Consider the following 12,364-nt stretch of genomic DNA (forward strand, 5'->3'; position numbering starts at 1 on the left):
CATTTTCATGATTTTAATGATTTCTGCATATGGATACTGAAATATTTGTCAGAAGGTGTAGAAAAAAATGCCATCTTTCCTGTTTAACAGTAGGTTAAACAGGAAAGAAGTTTACATTCTCTGCCATGTAAAATTCTGGCAGAGTGGACTGGTGTGGTGACTTGACTTTGCAAATGTCCCAAACACCCAGGCTCCTTCTGGCTCACAGCTCTGCTAGCCTGAGGTGTGGCTTTCTTTTTTATGTGCAGGGCAGCCTCCTCAGTCTGGGTAACAAGAGGGAGAGAAGCATAAAGATAAATCCATGAAAAAAAAGGAAGAACAAGGTCGCTAGGGAGTGAGGGTAGACAAAAAACAGGTCCCAGGACTGGACCCTAGGCTCCCCAACATGAAAAAACGTCAGGGATTCTAGGAAGAAGCAGCAAAGGAGAAGAAGGGAGATGAGAAGAATGCCTGAGAGTATAGAGTCCTTGCAGCCTTTATGGGTTAATTTAATTCATTGAAATCTCAGAAAGCCAAGTTTTTTCTCTTATCTCTCAGTTTTGGGTGATGCCTACCCACCCTGTTGCTTCTCTTCTTTGTGAAAGCGCTGCTTTTTTGAATGATCTTAGATGCCAAAGGTGAATGGAGACAAGTTGTGAAAGTTCAACAAGCAGGTTTGCATTCTTGCCCAAACAAGCCAACCTAATTCAGCCTGAGCGTGGGCAACATGGTCAGTGGGAGGATGGGACTGTTTTATTTGGGGACCGACACCATAAAAAACAGGCTGCTCTGTGAAGTGTGCACCCGCCCGCCCCCAGGTGTTAGGTGACATGTCATGCACTGTCTCAAAAGTGAAAGGTTTCAAACAGGGACAAGAGAATGAGCCTTCCCTTAATATATTAGAGGTGGGCAATAGTGGCATTTTTGTCTACACCTTCTGACAAACATTTCAGTATCCGTGTGCAGAAATCATTAAAATCATGAAAAGGCAAGACCTTCCAATGGGCATAATAAACCACCATTATGGTCTATCATGGATAACCAATCGTGGATATGATTGGTTCACCTAATCATGTCTTGGAATTAAAGATATATTTCAATACCTTGCGCTTTGGATAAAATCATTTCTGTTCTTATGGGACACAGAGAAATAATCATGAAATTCTAAGTGGTTAAAATAAAAAAAAAGACTCCACTTGTGCGAATTCTATACTTTCTATGTAATTAGCATTGCAGATTATGTTTAAATGCACGTGCGTCTGCCGTGTCATTAGCTGTGTATGTTGAAGCTACGTTACTGGATTCCTAGCCCTTGTTACACCTAAACAAAACCCCAAATGATCACTTAGAAAAAATATCTTTTCTCCAGTTTCCACTCAAGCGTTTCTTAGGTGTCTTCATTGCCCAGCAAAGTCAAAATTGTGCCCATGTGACAAATTATTAAGCCTTTTTTTTTTTTTGAGTGGGTTGCACTGATTTAGAATTAATCATGTTTTCAAACAGTGGGCAAGTAATTCTATCAGCTCTCTTGCACAAATGAGGTTACAATCCTCATTTATCAAGTGAGAAGACAAAAGCAAAGAGTTCAACAACTTTCTCTGAACGCAGAGGAGCAAACGCTGCCCGTGGCCGTGAGGCGGGCTGCCTCCTGTCGGACCACACAACTGACGTCCCGGTTGGGACCCGTTGAGTCCGGAAGCAGGAGTTACCGCCGGGGAATGAAATGGCTGCATTGCCTTTCAGATGCCCCTGGAGGTCAAGTTAGTTTATTTGTTTTTAATTTAGCTGAAATTACAGGCTGGTTGAAAGATTCCTTTGTCGGTGGGGGTCTTTTGAATAAGCCACATAAACCTTTTTGTTTCTCTCTCACTTTCCTCCAACTCCTCGTCCCATTTGCAGGATTAAAAAAGCACTTGGGAGGCACATTAATCTTGCCGGGCGTTGTCAGGAGTGATCAGCGAGTTTTATTAAAAGCTCTGGGACTGCCTGAAAGACCTTCTTGTCTGAGTTTGAAATGAAAGGGACGTGTTAAGATCTTGGGGCACGTTGTCGGGACCCCTTGCCCTGCCCCTTGGACTATGAGCTGACACCCCCGGAGAAGGCACAGAAGCCCTCCTTTGTTGAAGGGATTTCACTGGTGGATGGAAACGAGTTGGCCCCTGTCGGCATGAGCTCTCTACGCTGGGGTGGGCTCGGTGCCCTGCTGCTGCTGCTCAGGCTGCTCCCAGGCTGGGCCAGCCCCACCCTCATCCGTGTTAACCGAGGGGTCAGGGTGATGAAGGGCAGCTCCGCCTTCCTGTCTCAGGATGACCTGAAGTTCGCCATCCCCAAAGAGAAAGATGCCTGCAAAGTGGAAGTTGTGATGAATGAACCAATAACCCAGAGGGTTGGGAAACTCACTCCACAGGTAGGTCATATCTGAGATTTGCTATCTAGTAGTGTGTATGAATGAGAGTGTGTGATAATGTTGGGGGGTGGGGAGAGAGAGAGAGAGAGAGGGAGGGATGGAGGGAGGGAGGGAGGGAGGGAGAGGGGGAGAGGGAGAGAGAGAGAGAGAGAGATCAAGCTCTTCCTTCAAGCTAGCAGAGGTGAGTGTTGTAAGGTGTTCAAATTTGAAACGGTGGAGTTGCAGTTAGCGGGCATAATACTGCACTGTTTTTTCTATGCAAGGTGAAACCTGTTAAAAAATTTTTTTTTGAGGTATAATGACATATAATGTTAGTTTCAGGTGTACGAGGTAATGATTTGAGATTGGTCAAACCTGTTTTTTGAATGTTCTTGGGTGACTGTGGATTACAGCCTTGAAACCAACAGGAGTTACTCCTATTTATGTCAGCCCCTCTGGAGGAAGGATGGTTCGAACAGATATGGATGGATGCATTTTTAAAATTAGTAATGCACCAAATTGACAAGTCTTTCCAATTTATCCTCTCTTATTGACGAAATCTTGTGTAAATATTACCTGCTCTTTGACCTTATAAAACAGCTAATCAGCCAGGAAAAGGCATAATGGTAAGGGAATCACATCTTATTTTAGGTACATGGCCACTCTATGAGAATCTTAGGGGAGAGAGAGAAAAAAACAGAACGAGGGGGAGAGAGAGAGAGAGAGAGAGAGAAGTAAACGAGAGGGAGAGAGAATGAAAACGGGTTGGAGTGGGCAGTCTCCTGTGTGGTGTGATATGGTCAGTCTTTATGGGACTATTCCTGCCCCCAAATTATCTCACCCATGGCCAGAGTGCCTTTGGATAAGATATCAGGGTTTCAGGACATCTTTAGGACACATTTGTGACTGCAGAATAGCAAAAGTTAAACACAAAGACATTTTAATCTATTACCATCCCTTGAACGTTCCCTTGAGTAAGGGAAGAGATCTGGAAATGATATATGAAGACACTTCATTTTAAATATTCATTGTTCTTCAAAAATGTCTTCATAAAATTTTTTTTTCCCTTTAATCACTACCATGGAGACCTTGTCATTTAAGGGTGTTCTGTGCTCAATCCTTTTGTAGGGTGGAGTCACCCGCTAATTCACTGGGTTTAGGGAAGTCTGTATTATCATACATTTGCTTAAAGAGCTTATCTTTATACACAATAGAAAATTGCTTCTGGTCTTATTACTTGTTCCTGCTGTGGTTTAACTTTCTTCTCAAGGCAAACAGTTTTCAGAATATTCAATGCTGGGTATGGCTGCTGCTCCTAGCAAAATACAGCATTTCTGTTTGCTGAACTGTGAGCATTAATGTTCTTCCTCTTCCTCTCTATTTGGCTAAAAAACTATTCTATCGGCTTATTCAAAAGTGGTATTAGATGTCATAAAGATGAACTAAAGAGACTGAGATAGATGCTAGCTCAAGTTGACATCTCTAGACATTTCCTTTACTTCCATTACAGTTATAGTCTGATTCTGAAACACATCAGAATGCTATGGCAGGCTCTCACATTGGGAGTATGGCTCATGTGACTGTGACTAAATGTCTCCCTCCGGTTTCCTGTGGGTTTTTCTTTTGTCAGTCAGTGAGCTTCAGATGGGCATCTAAAAAATGTTAGTATGTGCTCATGGACCCAGGTCACCCTGGTTTTCCCATTTGTGTGGTAAGTGCAACATCTCCCCACTTTCACCCAACGTAACTTATGCTGGAAAATGTGTTTGATTGGCACCTACAAGTTAGGGCTAAAGGAGACGCCTGGGATAGCTCATGTCTGGAGCCCCAATGCACTAAATGCGATGAGTAGGTGACACGAATAGGCTCAGCAGCAGGCCGTGGAGCCCTAACTACAGGCACGGGGGTCAAAAGCAAATCCTTGGAGTTTTGGGGAGCAGCAAAATAGGACCCGAATCCTAGATGCCTGGGATCCCTGATAGAGCAGAGACCCAGGGCTATATGGAAAAAGGTGGGTGCCTTATAAAGACTGATGAACTGATAATTTGGTAACCCTTCCAAGCAATATATTAAAAAAATGTGTGCAACATTTATTTAGAAGTAAGGCTGAATATATTTTGTGAGATAAGAAGAGAGGAAAAATTCCTCCTTGTAGCGCACTGGGGTAATCTATGGTCCAGCTGTATTAAGCTCTGGCCCCAAGCATGCAAAACCAAAGGCCTATTATTCACCAGATTCTCCCTCCTTAGAAAGCATTTTGGGGAGGATCTCCTGTTACTTAAACCAGCCTCTGGGGATATCCTCTCCCCATCCCAGATAGCCTATGACTTCTAAAGTGCTTCATATAGCACTTTCTATGAGAGTAATGAAAAATAACATCATTTTCAGTGATATTTTAATAGTCTTCACTATGTGGCTAGCTCTGAGGCACTGGAGAGCAAAAAGGGATCCACATGACTAGAACTAGGTAAAACATTTATTTGGTCACAAGGATCAAGTGTTGTGATAGATCTCTAAGTTGTCTCATTTTCAAACTTTCTCTGATTTTCTGGCAAAAATCCATTACTAGAAAGACAATGTGGAACAGAAACAACATATCTGTCTGATTTAGGGAAGTCTGCATTGCAAGGCAAAGGGGCAGGGCTCCAAACATCCCCAAAGGGTCCTCTAATGTGCTGATTAAAAGATAATGTTTAGTGTATGTCTATCCAGAGGTACATCTGACATCTCAAACAGATTTATATCATCTAAAGTAAATATGTGATATATAGCTGCTAACAGTTATTCTGTGGAAAGGAGTCCATTAAAATGTGGAGTTTCGTTGCCTTTTGGTCAAATATGAGAACTGGGTACTATCATGAAATCTGTATGTCCGGAAAACTTTGTTTCTCAAACCACTTGGTGATCCTATTTTTTCATTATGATAATTTCAACAAAAACAAAATCCCTAAGTGAAAACTGCTTTTTTGCAATATGTAGCTGTACTAAATTCAGGTTGATGCAGTTCTCCCCAGGGATTGATTTCTTATGGAGTTTTTGAAATTAAACACAGCCAAGCATAGCCAAGCCAATTATGCACACACAGACACACACACACACACACACATCCTAAACATTACTCTTTAATAGAGCTTACTAGTAAGTTGAAAGCAGGCTTATTTGGGCCCATTCCTAGCGAGATGACTGTATTAACAGCACCCTGCTGTGTAATGAACCGTTTCATGTGAGTTGTACAGAAAATGTTTTGTTTAACATCTGTTCAGTCAGTGTTTTCATTCCATTACTGAAGTTTGTCGTAGGACCAACAGGTTCATTTTCCTATTGGTTATTTGGAAAGGGATTTCACTTGGTGCACACGAGTACCTTCTGTCTCGATAACCTTCTCGAGATAGTCAATTAGAGAAGGTTGATGGCAATATGTTTTCCTCATGTTTTAGGACAAGACTTACCCACTCACAGTACTTCTCACCCCTGACCCAAAGCAAGAAATTTCCTGGGTGGAAAAGCACCCCCGTTTAGCACTGAGCTCACTCTTTTGAATAGGAAATGCAGAAGTAAGAAAATATCTCTAGTTTGAACCAGTTTGCTGTCATTAATGAGTAATGAGTTAGGAATGTGTGACAATTTAATTATAAATTGTAATTGAAAAGCAGTTGAAGTGGAAAAAAACAAAGCTAGACAGTAATTAGAAAAGGATTTAGCTCTCCTTTGTTTTAGTTAGTAAATTTATGGAATTATGGTTGTCGCCTTTTATAAAAGGAAAACATATTATGAAACATAAAACAGATGTTTCTTTTAACAAAGCAGATTGTCTCTTTGTTACAGTGACTATCTGTCAATGATACGGGAAAGGTCTTTCCTTTATCTCCTTCCTTGTTGTCAATTAAAAAGAGGAACCAAAGATGTCTGTAGGAAACGATCATTTGTATTAGTGAGAAAGTCTTCTCAGGGAGGATTATGTTGTTTGTAAATGTTTGAGGCTGTAACAAGGTACAGGCTAAATAGCATGAACTCAACAATGATGATATGTGAATACCTCGAGGGTATTTCTTAGAACTCTACCAAGTCCGATCGGGCATAATGAGGGTCATGGTGTGAATGGAAGAGAAAACTCTTCTTTTAAAAACTATGACTCCCAGAATATAACAATTAGCAATCCTTAGTGGTTCTGAGTGAGGTGATACAGTTAATTATAATTTTGTTTGAATAGAGAAAATTGCCTTGACATTGTTATTTGTCTCATCAGTCATTTCTGCTATTACGTTACTAATAAAAGCAGTCTTTTGCAAGTAAATGAGAAACATCTGTGGGTCGTGTTTGGCTCTGATCGACCACAATAGTGTCTGTAGTAAGTGGCTTCATTTTTAAATATAAAAACACTATTCGGAAAGGAAAGCAATAAAAGGAGAAGAAAAAAATACAGAGCTAATACAGCGTGTTTGTATGTGGGGTAATGCATGCCTGTTTCTACATACACAGAGGTAGACCTCTCTGACTCAGTTGCTATGGTGTTGGTAAATAACATTTTGAAAAATGGAACCATATTTTAAATGTACTATACACTGGAAAAAGATAGTTACTTAGAGATAATCACTGCTTAATTTATCTGCCTGATCTGCTTGGATTTTCATAATTTAGATATTCTCAAAGCAAAACACAGCTATATAAGCAGGATGGTCATAGGCATGGGGGTGGGTAGAGGTGGTGATGGTTAAAACACACACACACACACACACACACACACACACACAATGCTAAGAGACCATAATTTCTTCAGGCAGTACTTTACTGCTGGAAAAATTTAAAAATGTACCAGTTTTCTCACAGATGTGTATCCATTTCTTCATGTGAACTAGGTCTTTGACTGCCATTTCCTTCCCAATGAAGTAAAGTATACTCACAACGGTTGCCCAATTCTTGATGAAGACACAGTGAAGCTTAGACTTTACAGGTAAGCAGCATAGAAGCATTGTTCATTCTTAGCAGATAACCACTCTGTACTTCTTTTTCTTTGGATAGATGATATTATGATGGGAGTTACTAGATTTCAAACAAGTAATTTGCAGTAGGAACTGGAGACCTGAGTGGGTGAGGCAAGAATTGTAGCAACCTTTCAGTTACTTTTATTTATATCATCTTCCTTGGGGCATTTCTGTGGCAAATTATTAGCCCTCTCCTGTTTCCCTTTAGAGTTCTTGTATGGGTATCTCTGGTCATTCAATTCCCCACTTATGATAAAAAATGGAGATTATAAACTACAAATTTTTAATGAGAATTAGGAGGAAAATATATTCCAAAAGTGAATGAAATTCTTCTTTTTGATTATCAACTGCTTATTTATTAGAAGTGCAATATCTTCTAGTTTTCAACATATTATATTTTAAAAAGGTTCAAAAAATCAATTATAGAGTTGGACAAATATGACCCAGCAGTTCTACTCCTAAATATACATATATATATAAGAGAAATAAAAGATATGTTTACACAAAAATTTATACACAGATGTTCACTGCAGCATGTTTCATAAATGCCAAAAAGTTGAAACAATCTAACGGATGCATGTGTAAACATGATGTGGTATATCCATACAATGGAATATTATTCAGCCATAAAAAGGAATGAAGTACTGATACATGCTACGACATGGATGAACCTTGAAAACATTATGCTAAGTGAAAGAAGTCTGACACAAAAGGTCACATATTGTGTAATTTCATTTATATGATATGCCTAGAAAAGGCAAATCCATAAAGACAAAGTGGATTAGTGGTTGCCAGCTGTTGAGGAAGGGGTGAATGGGGAGTGCATGCTCATGGGTGTGGATTTTTATGGTGGGGGGGCTCATAAAAATGTTCTGGAGTTAGGGAGTATGGTGGTTACATAACCTTATGAATATACTAGAAACCACTGAATTATAAACTTTAAAAAGGTAAATTTTAGTGTCTGTGAATTATATCTAAATAAAAAGTTAATTTAAAATTACATAGCACAGGGAGATCAGCTTGGTGCTTTGTGACCACCTAGAGGGGTGGGGTAGGGAGGGTGGGAGGGAGACTCAAGAGGGAGGGGATGTGGGGATATATGTAAACGTATAGCTGATTCACTTTGTTATACAGCAGAAACTAACACACCACTGTAAAGCAATTATACTCTAATAAAGATGTTAAAAAAATATAAGCTCATGGTTATGGTATTGCTCACTTTATAGAAGGAACTGAGAATTCAGTGTAGGTGGAGTAGGCCTTATATAGTTTTTTACTTGGTTTTTGTTGCTTTTAAGAGTATTTGGCTAAAATACGGCAGCATGAATTTCCCTTAAGTACTAGACTAATATGAGTCTAGAGTTTTGTAGCACAGTGAATCATCCTATAAACACTTATGACCATCTGCTATAGGTTAGGCCCATGCTAGACATAGGAAACAAAAACATGAGGAGACATAGACTGGTTCTCATGGTCTCATGCAAAAGATGGGTCGCTAACTGTGATTCAGAATGACAAGTGCCGAAAGAGAGGGGTGCACCAAATGCTGTGCTCAGGAAATGCGATGGCACCAAAGGGTTCCTTAGGAAGCTATGCAATCAGCATACAAGGCTGTTTGATTTTCCTAAGACTTTAAAGTTAAAAAACAAATTAGCTTCAAAGAGCTTGCTGGGAAGGGCTGGAAAAGCTAATGAATTCTAGCTGTTCCTACTTCTTTCTTCCTTGAGTTTCTGAGGGATGGGGAGGGTAGAGGAGCACACATGAAGAGCAGAGTTAGAGGACCTGTCAATTTCCCTGGTCTTGAGGATTTAGAATAGAATATTCAGAGGAGTTGGAGGCAGAAAACCAGAGAGCATGTTTATTACCCTCTTACCTTGTCTCTAGCCCTTTTGGCAAGCTACTTGACCTCCCTGTGCCTGTTTCCTTATCTGTAAAATGGGATTAACAACACTTACGATAGATTCCTGTGAAGACTGAATGATATACTCTTCATAAAGAGTTTAGTATCTGCCCGGGCCATCGTGAACGCACATCAGTTAGGAGCTGCATAATTGATACACACCCATCACCCATTAATTTTCTCCCTTCAGTAAAGAGTGACAACCCATATCTGCTAGTCTCTGTAAGTATCCAGAAAACATAGTCACTAAGGGAATGAAGGGAATAGAGGTAACCATCACTGAATACCCTTTATATGCCAGGCGCTGAGCAGAGCACCCCAACTAGACTGTAAATGACTATTCATGTAGTGGCATTTCTGAAGAGCAAAAAGGCCTTGATGCCTCAGAAACCCCTCACCCCCTCACTCCTGAATTAAAAGTCAATCCATAAGTTATACATGCTGGATACTCTTAAGTTGCACACATGCTAGAGAAGGGACTCTGAGCTCATAGCAGTCATTAAGTACCAGTGTCAATGATGGATATGAGAGAAGGTGTTAAAAGAAGGGTCATTGGAAAGGGAAGTAACAGAAAAAGGAGTTGTCACCAAGGTAAGGAGAAGAAGGGAAAAGAAGAGAGAGGTTGGGAGTAGGGTATAAAATAAAATCCACACTCTACCTGATACACTGATTGTGTGAGAGCCAATCTTTAAGCTTCCGGCCAAGTTAGTACACAATATCAGAAGTACCTGGGCACCAATAATATTGCCTTTGCTCTGTTCTGTCCACAGATTGACTGAGACAGACACCTTCACGGAAACCTTTATCCTGCGGGTCTATCTCCTGGAACCAGACTGTAACATCATCCGTATGAGTGACAATGTACTGGAGGTGTCTGAATTCTATGGCCTGTCCCGAGCCATTGATAAAAACCTGCTCAGGTTTGATTATGAGAGGACGGCTAGTCTGGAGTGTACAGTCAGGCTGGACCCTGTGGGAACTCGGCTGCCAGCTCATGGCCAGCTGGTTGTGGTGGAGCCCTGGCCGGAAGAACCTCGTGGAGATCAGCCACACAGTTTTTTCCCTGAGTCTCGTATGATATGTTTTAATACTTATCTCGATGTTACTAAAGCTGACAGATCTGTAAATGGTCATCTTCTACCATGACAAAGATTTTTACTTAATATAATTTGTAGCTGGTTGAAAAATGTAAGTTAGTGGTTAAGAGTGTAGACTTTGGAATTGGAAAAACCCAGGCTTGAAAACTGCCTCTGCTATTTATTCCCTGTGTGCTTTTAGGCGAATTATTTAACCTGTCTAAGTCTCTGTAAAACAGACAAGGATAGTGGCTGTTCCATAGGATTGTATAAAGATGGGAGTGAATGAGATCACACACAAAGTGCTTAACACAGTGTCTGGCTCATAGCAAGTGCTCGGTAACTGTCAGCTGTTATTATTAATAGTAGGTAGCAGGGCTTCCCTGGTGGCGCAGTGGTTGACAGTCCGCCTGCCGATGCAGGGGACACAGATTCGTGCCCCGGTCCGGGAGGATCCCACATGCCGCGGAGCGGCTGGGCCCGTGAGTCATGGCCGCCAAGCCTGAGCGTCCGGAGTCTGTGCTCCGCAACGGGTGCGGCCACAACAGTGAGAGGCCCGCGTACCGCAAAAAAAAAAAAAAAAAAAAAAAAAAAAAAAAATAGTAGGTAGCAATGGCAGTGGTAGCAAAAGTAGCTGGTGAATTTACTAAGTATTACTAGACTTGGAGCAGGTTTGAGGTAGAGCTGGTGGGCAGCAGCCATGGTTTAAATCAGGAAAAGTTAATGGATAACGTTCTTTCTGTTATTCATTTAATTATCACATTTTGGGCACCTCCTAGATGCATAATAGCGTTCTAGGCACTGTGGGAAGAGCAAAAAATATAAGGGAAAATCATGGTCACAATAATACCTTGAATTTGGACAGAAATTTATAGCTGAAAACATGCACAATAAGTCATCTCATTTGGTCTTCACAGCCTTCACAGGGTAGGAAGTAGGATACCCATTTTGTACATCAGGGAAATGTGCAAAAGGCCACTAGAAAAATAAGTGGCCTGTGAGTATCATATACTGTGCAGGAGTGAAAAATGCAGTTGGACAGAGACAAAAGACTATGTATTGGAGAGATGACTGTGGTTTTCAGTGGGAGACAGCAGGTTGGCTCAGGTGGTCAATGAATATTTGAAGAAAGGTTTAGTAAAAAGATTAAGTCGACCTGAAAAGGTTTTCAGGATTTGAGTGTGTGACAAGCACTAAGGGGAGTGAATTTCAGTGAGAAGAATATTCTAGCAGAGATGGCATGATGGTACCATGGAAGTGGATGCTGTAAAGGAAGACCAGAGCAGGACTGTGGAAGGCCTACAATGAGCCTATTAGTCAAAGATGGTCCAGCACCAGAAAATGCATTTTATATATTTTTTCTCTTGGTCACTTTTGGTGGTTAAGAACCTGATTGGATAATTGGTCAACTGTTCTTTTCAGTAAAGGCAATGACAGGTTTTCAAGAAAATGACAGCCTACTCAGTGAATGATTGGAGGGTACATGTGAGTAGTCTTTGGGCAGTGAGAGGGAATGAGTACCCATGGGAGGGAGGATGGGTTTTTAAATTTTAGAATCATTAATGTACAAGTGACTCTCTTAATTCACTGCTGTACATTCTAGAACTGGGAACAGAACTGAAGTGTCCTGGTGGCAGATGTCCCCTGGGACTGAAGAAAATAGGAAGTCTCAAAGTGAGCTGTGAGGAGTTCTTGCTGTCAGGGCTTCGATATCAACATCTGAGTCCCCCTTCTCCGCACATTGATTACATCTCCATCCGACTGGACCTCACAGATAGCAGGAGTAAAATCATATACAAGGTAGAGTCTGTGGGGTTATGTGTCTGTGTCCCCAGCTGATCCACAGCAAGAAAGCCAGTTCCACAGGGGCGCTCGTGCTGGTTCCTGTATGGTTGTGGGTAGAACAGCTCAGCGAACTGCAGACTTGTTCTGCCAGTACGTGCTTGAAACAGTAGCTTTTGTATATAGTATCAGTACATAGTTTCCCTTCTCTGGCTCTCTTGTAGCTCTATCATCACTGAAGCAGCTTAGAAAGGACCTG

General features: G+C 41.1%; 1 protein-coding gene across 15 annotated transcripts in view; it reads left to right on the forward strand.

Moving 5' to 3' along the window:
- Positions 1-12,364, forward strand: part of FREM1 (FRAS1 related extracellular matrix 1) — a 170,769-nt gene that overhangs the window by 13,580 nt on the left and 144,825 nt on the right. For 14 of the 15 annotated variants that reach the window (XR_003790791.1, XM_029202856.1, XM_029202857.1 and 11 more), the window contains exons 2-5: positions 1,879-2,386; positions 7,222-7,316; positions 10,018-10,319; positions 11,927-12,123. Coding sequence is in view for 13 of the 15 variants with exons in the window: in XM_029202856.1 (XP_029058689.1) it covers positions 2,147-2,386; positions 7,222-7,316; positions 10,018-10,319; positions 11,927-12,123 (834 nt within the window). In the remaining 2 variants the exon portion in view is untranslated. Of the gene's footprint in view, positions 1-1,878; positions 2,387-7,221; positions 7,317-10,017; positions 10,320-10,921; positions 12,124-12,364 lie in introns of those variants that run through there. The other variant, XM_029202862.1, reaches the window with a different exon arrangement.

This window comes from Monodon monoceros, unplaced genomic scaffold (genome assembly GCF_005190385.1).
Source record: "Monodon monoceros isolate NGI ecotype Baffin Bay Population unplaced genomic scaffold, NGI_Narwhal_1 Super_Scaffold_5, whole genome shotgun sequence".
In the NCBI taxonomy this organism is placed as follows: domain Eukaryota; kingdom Metazoa; phylum Chordata; class Mammalia; order Artiodactyla; family Monodontidae; genus Monodon; species Monodon monoceros.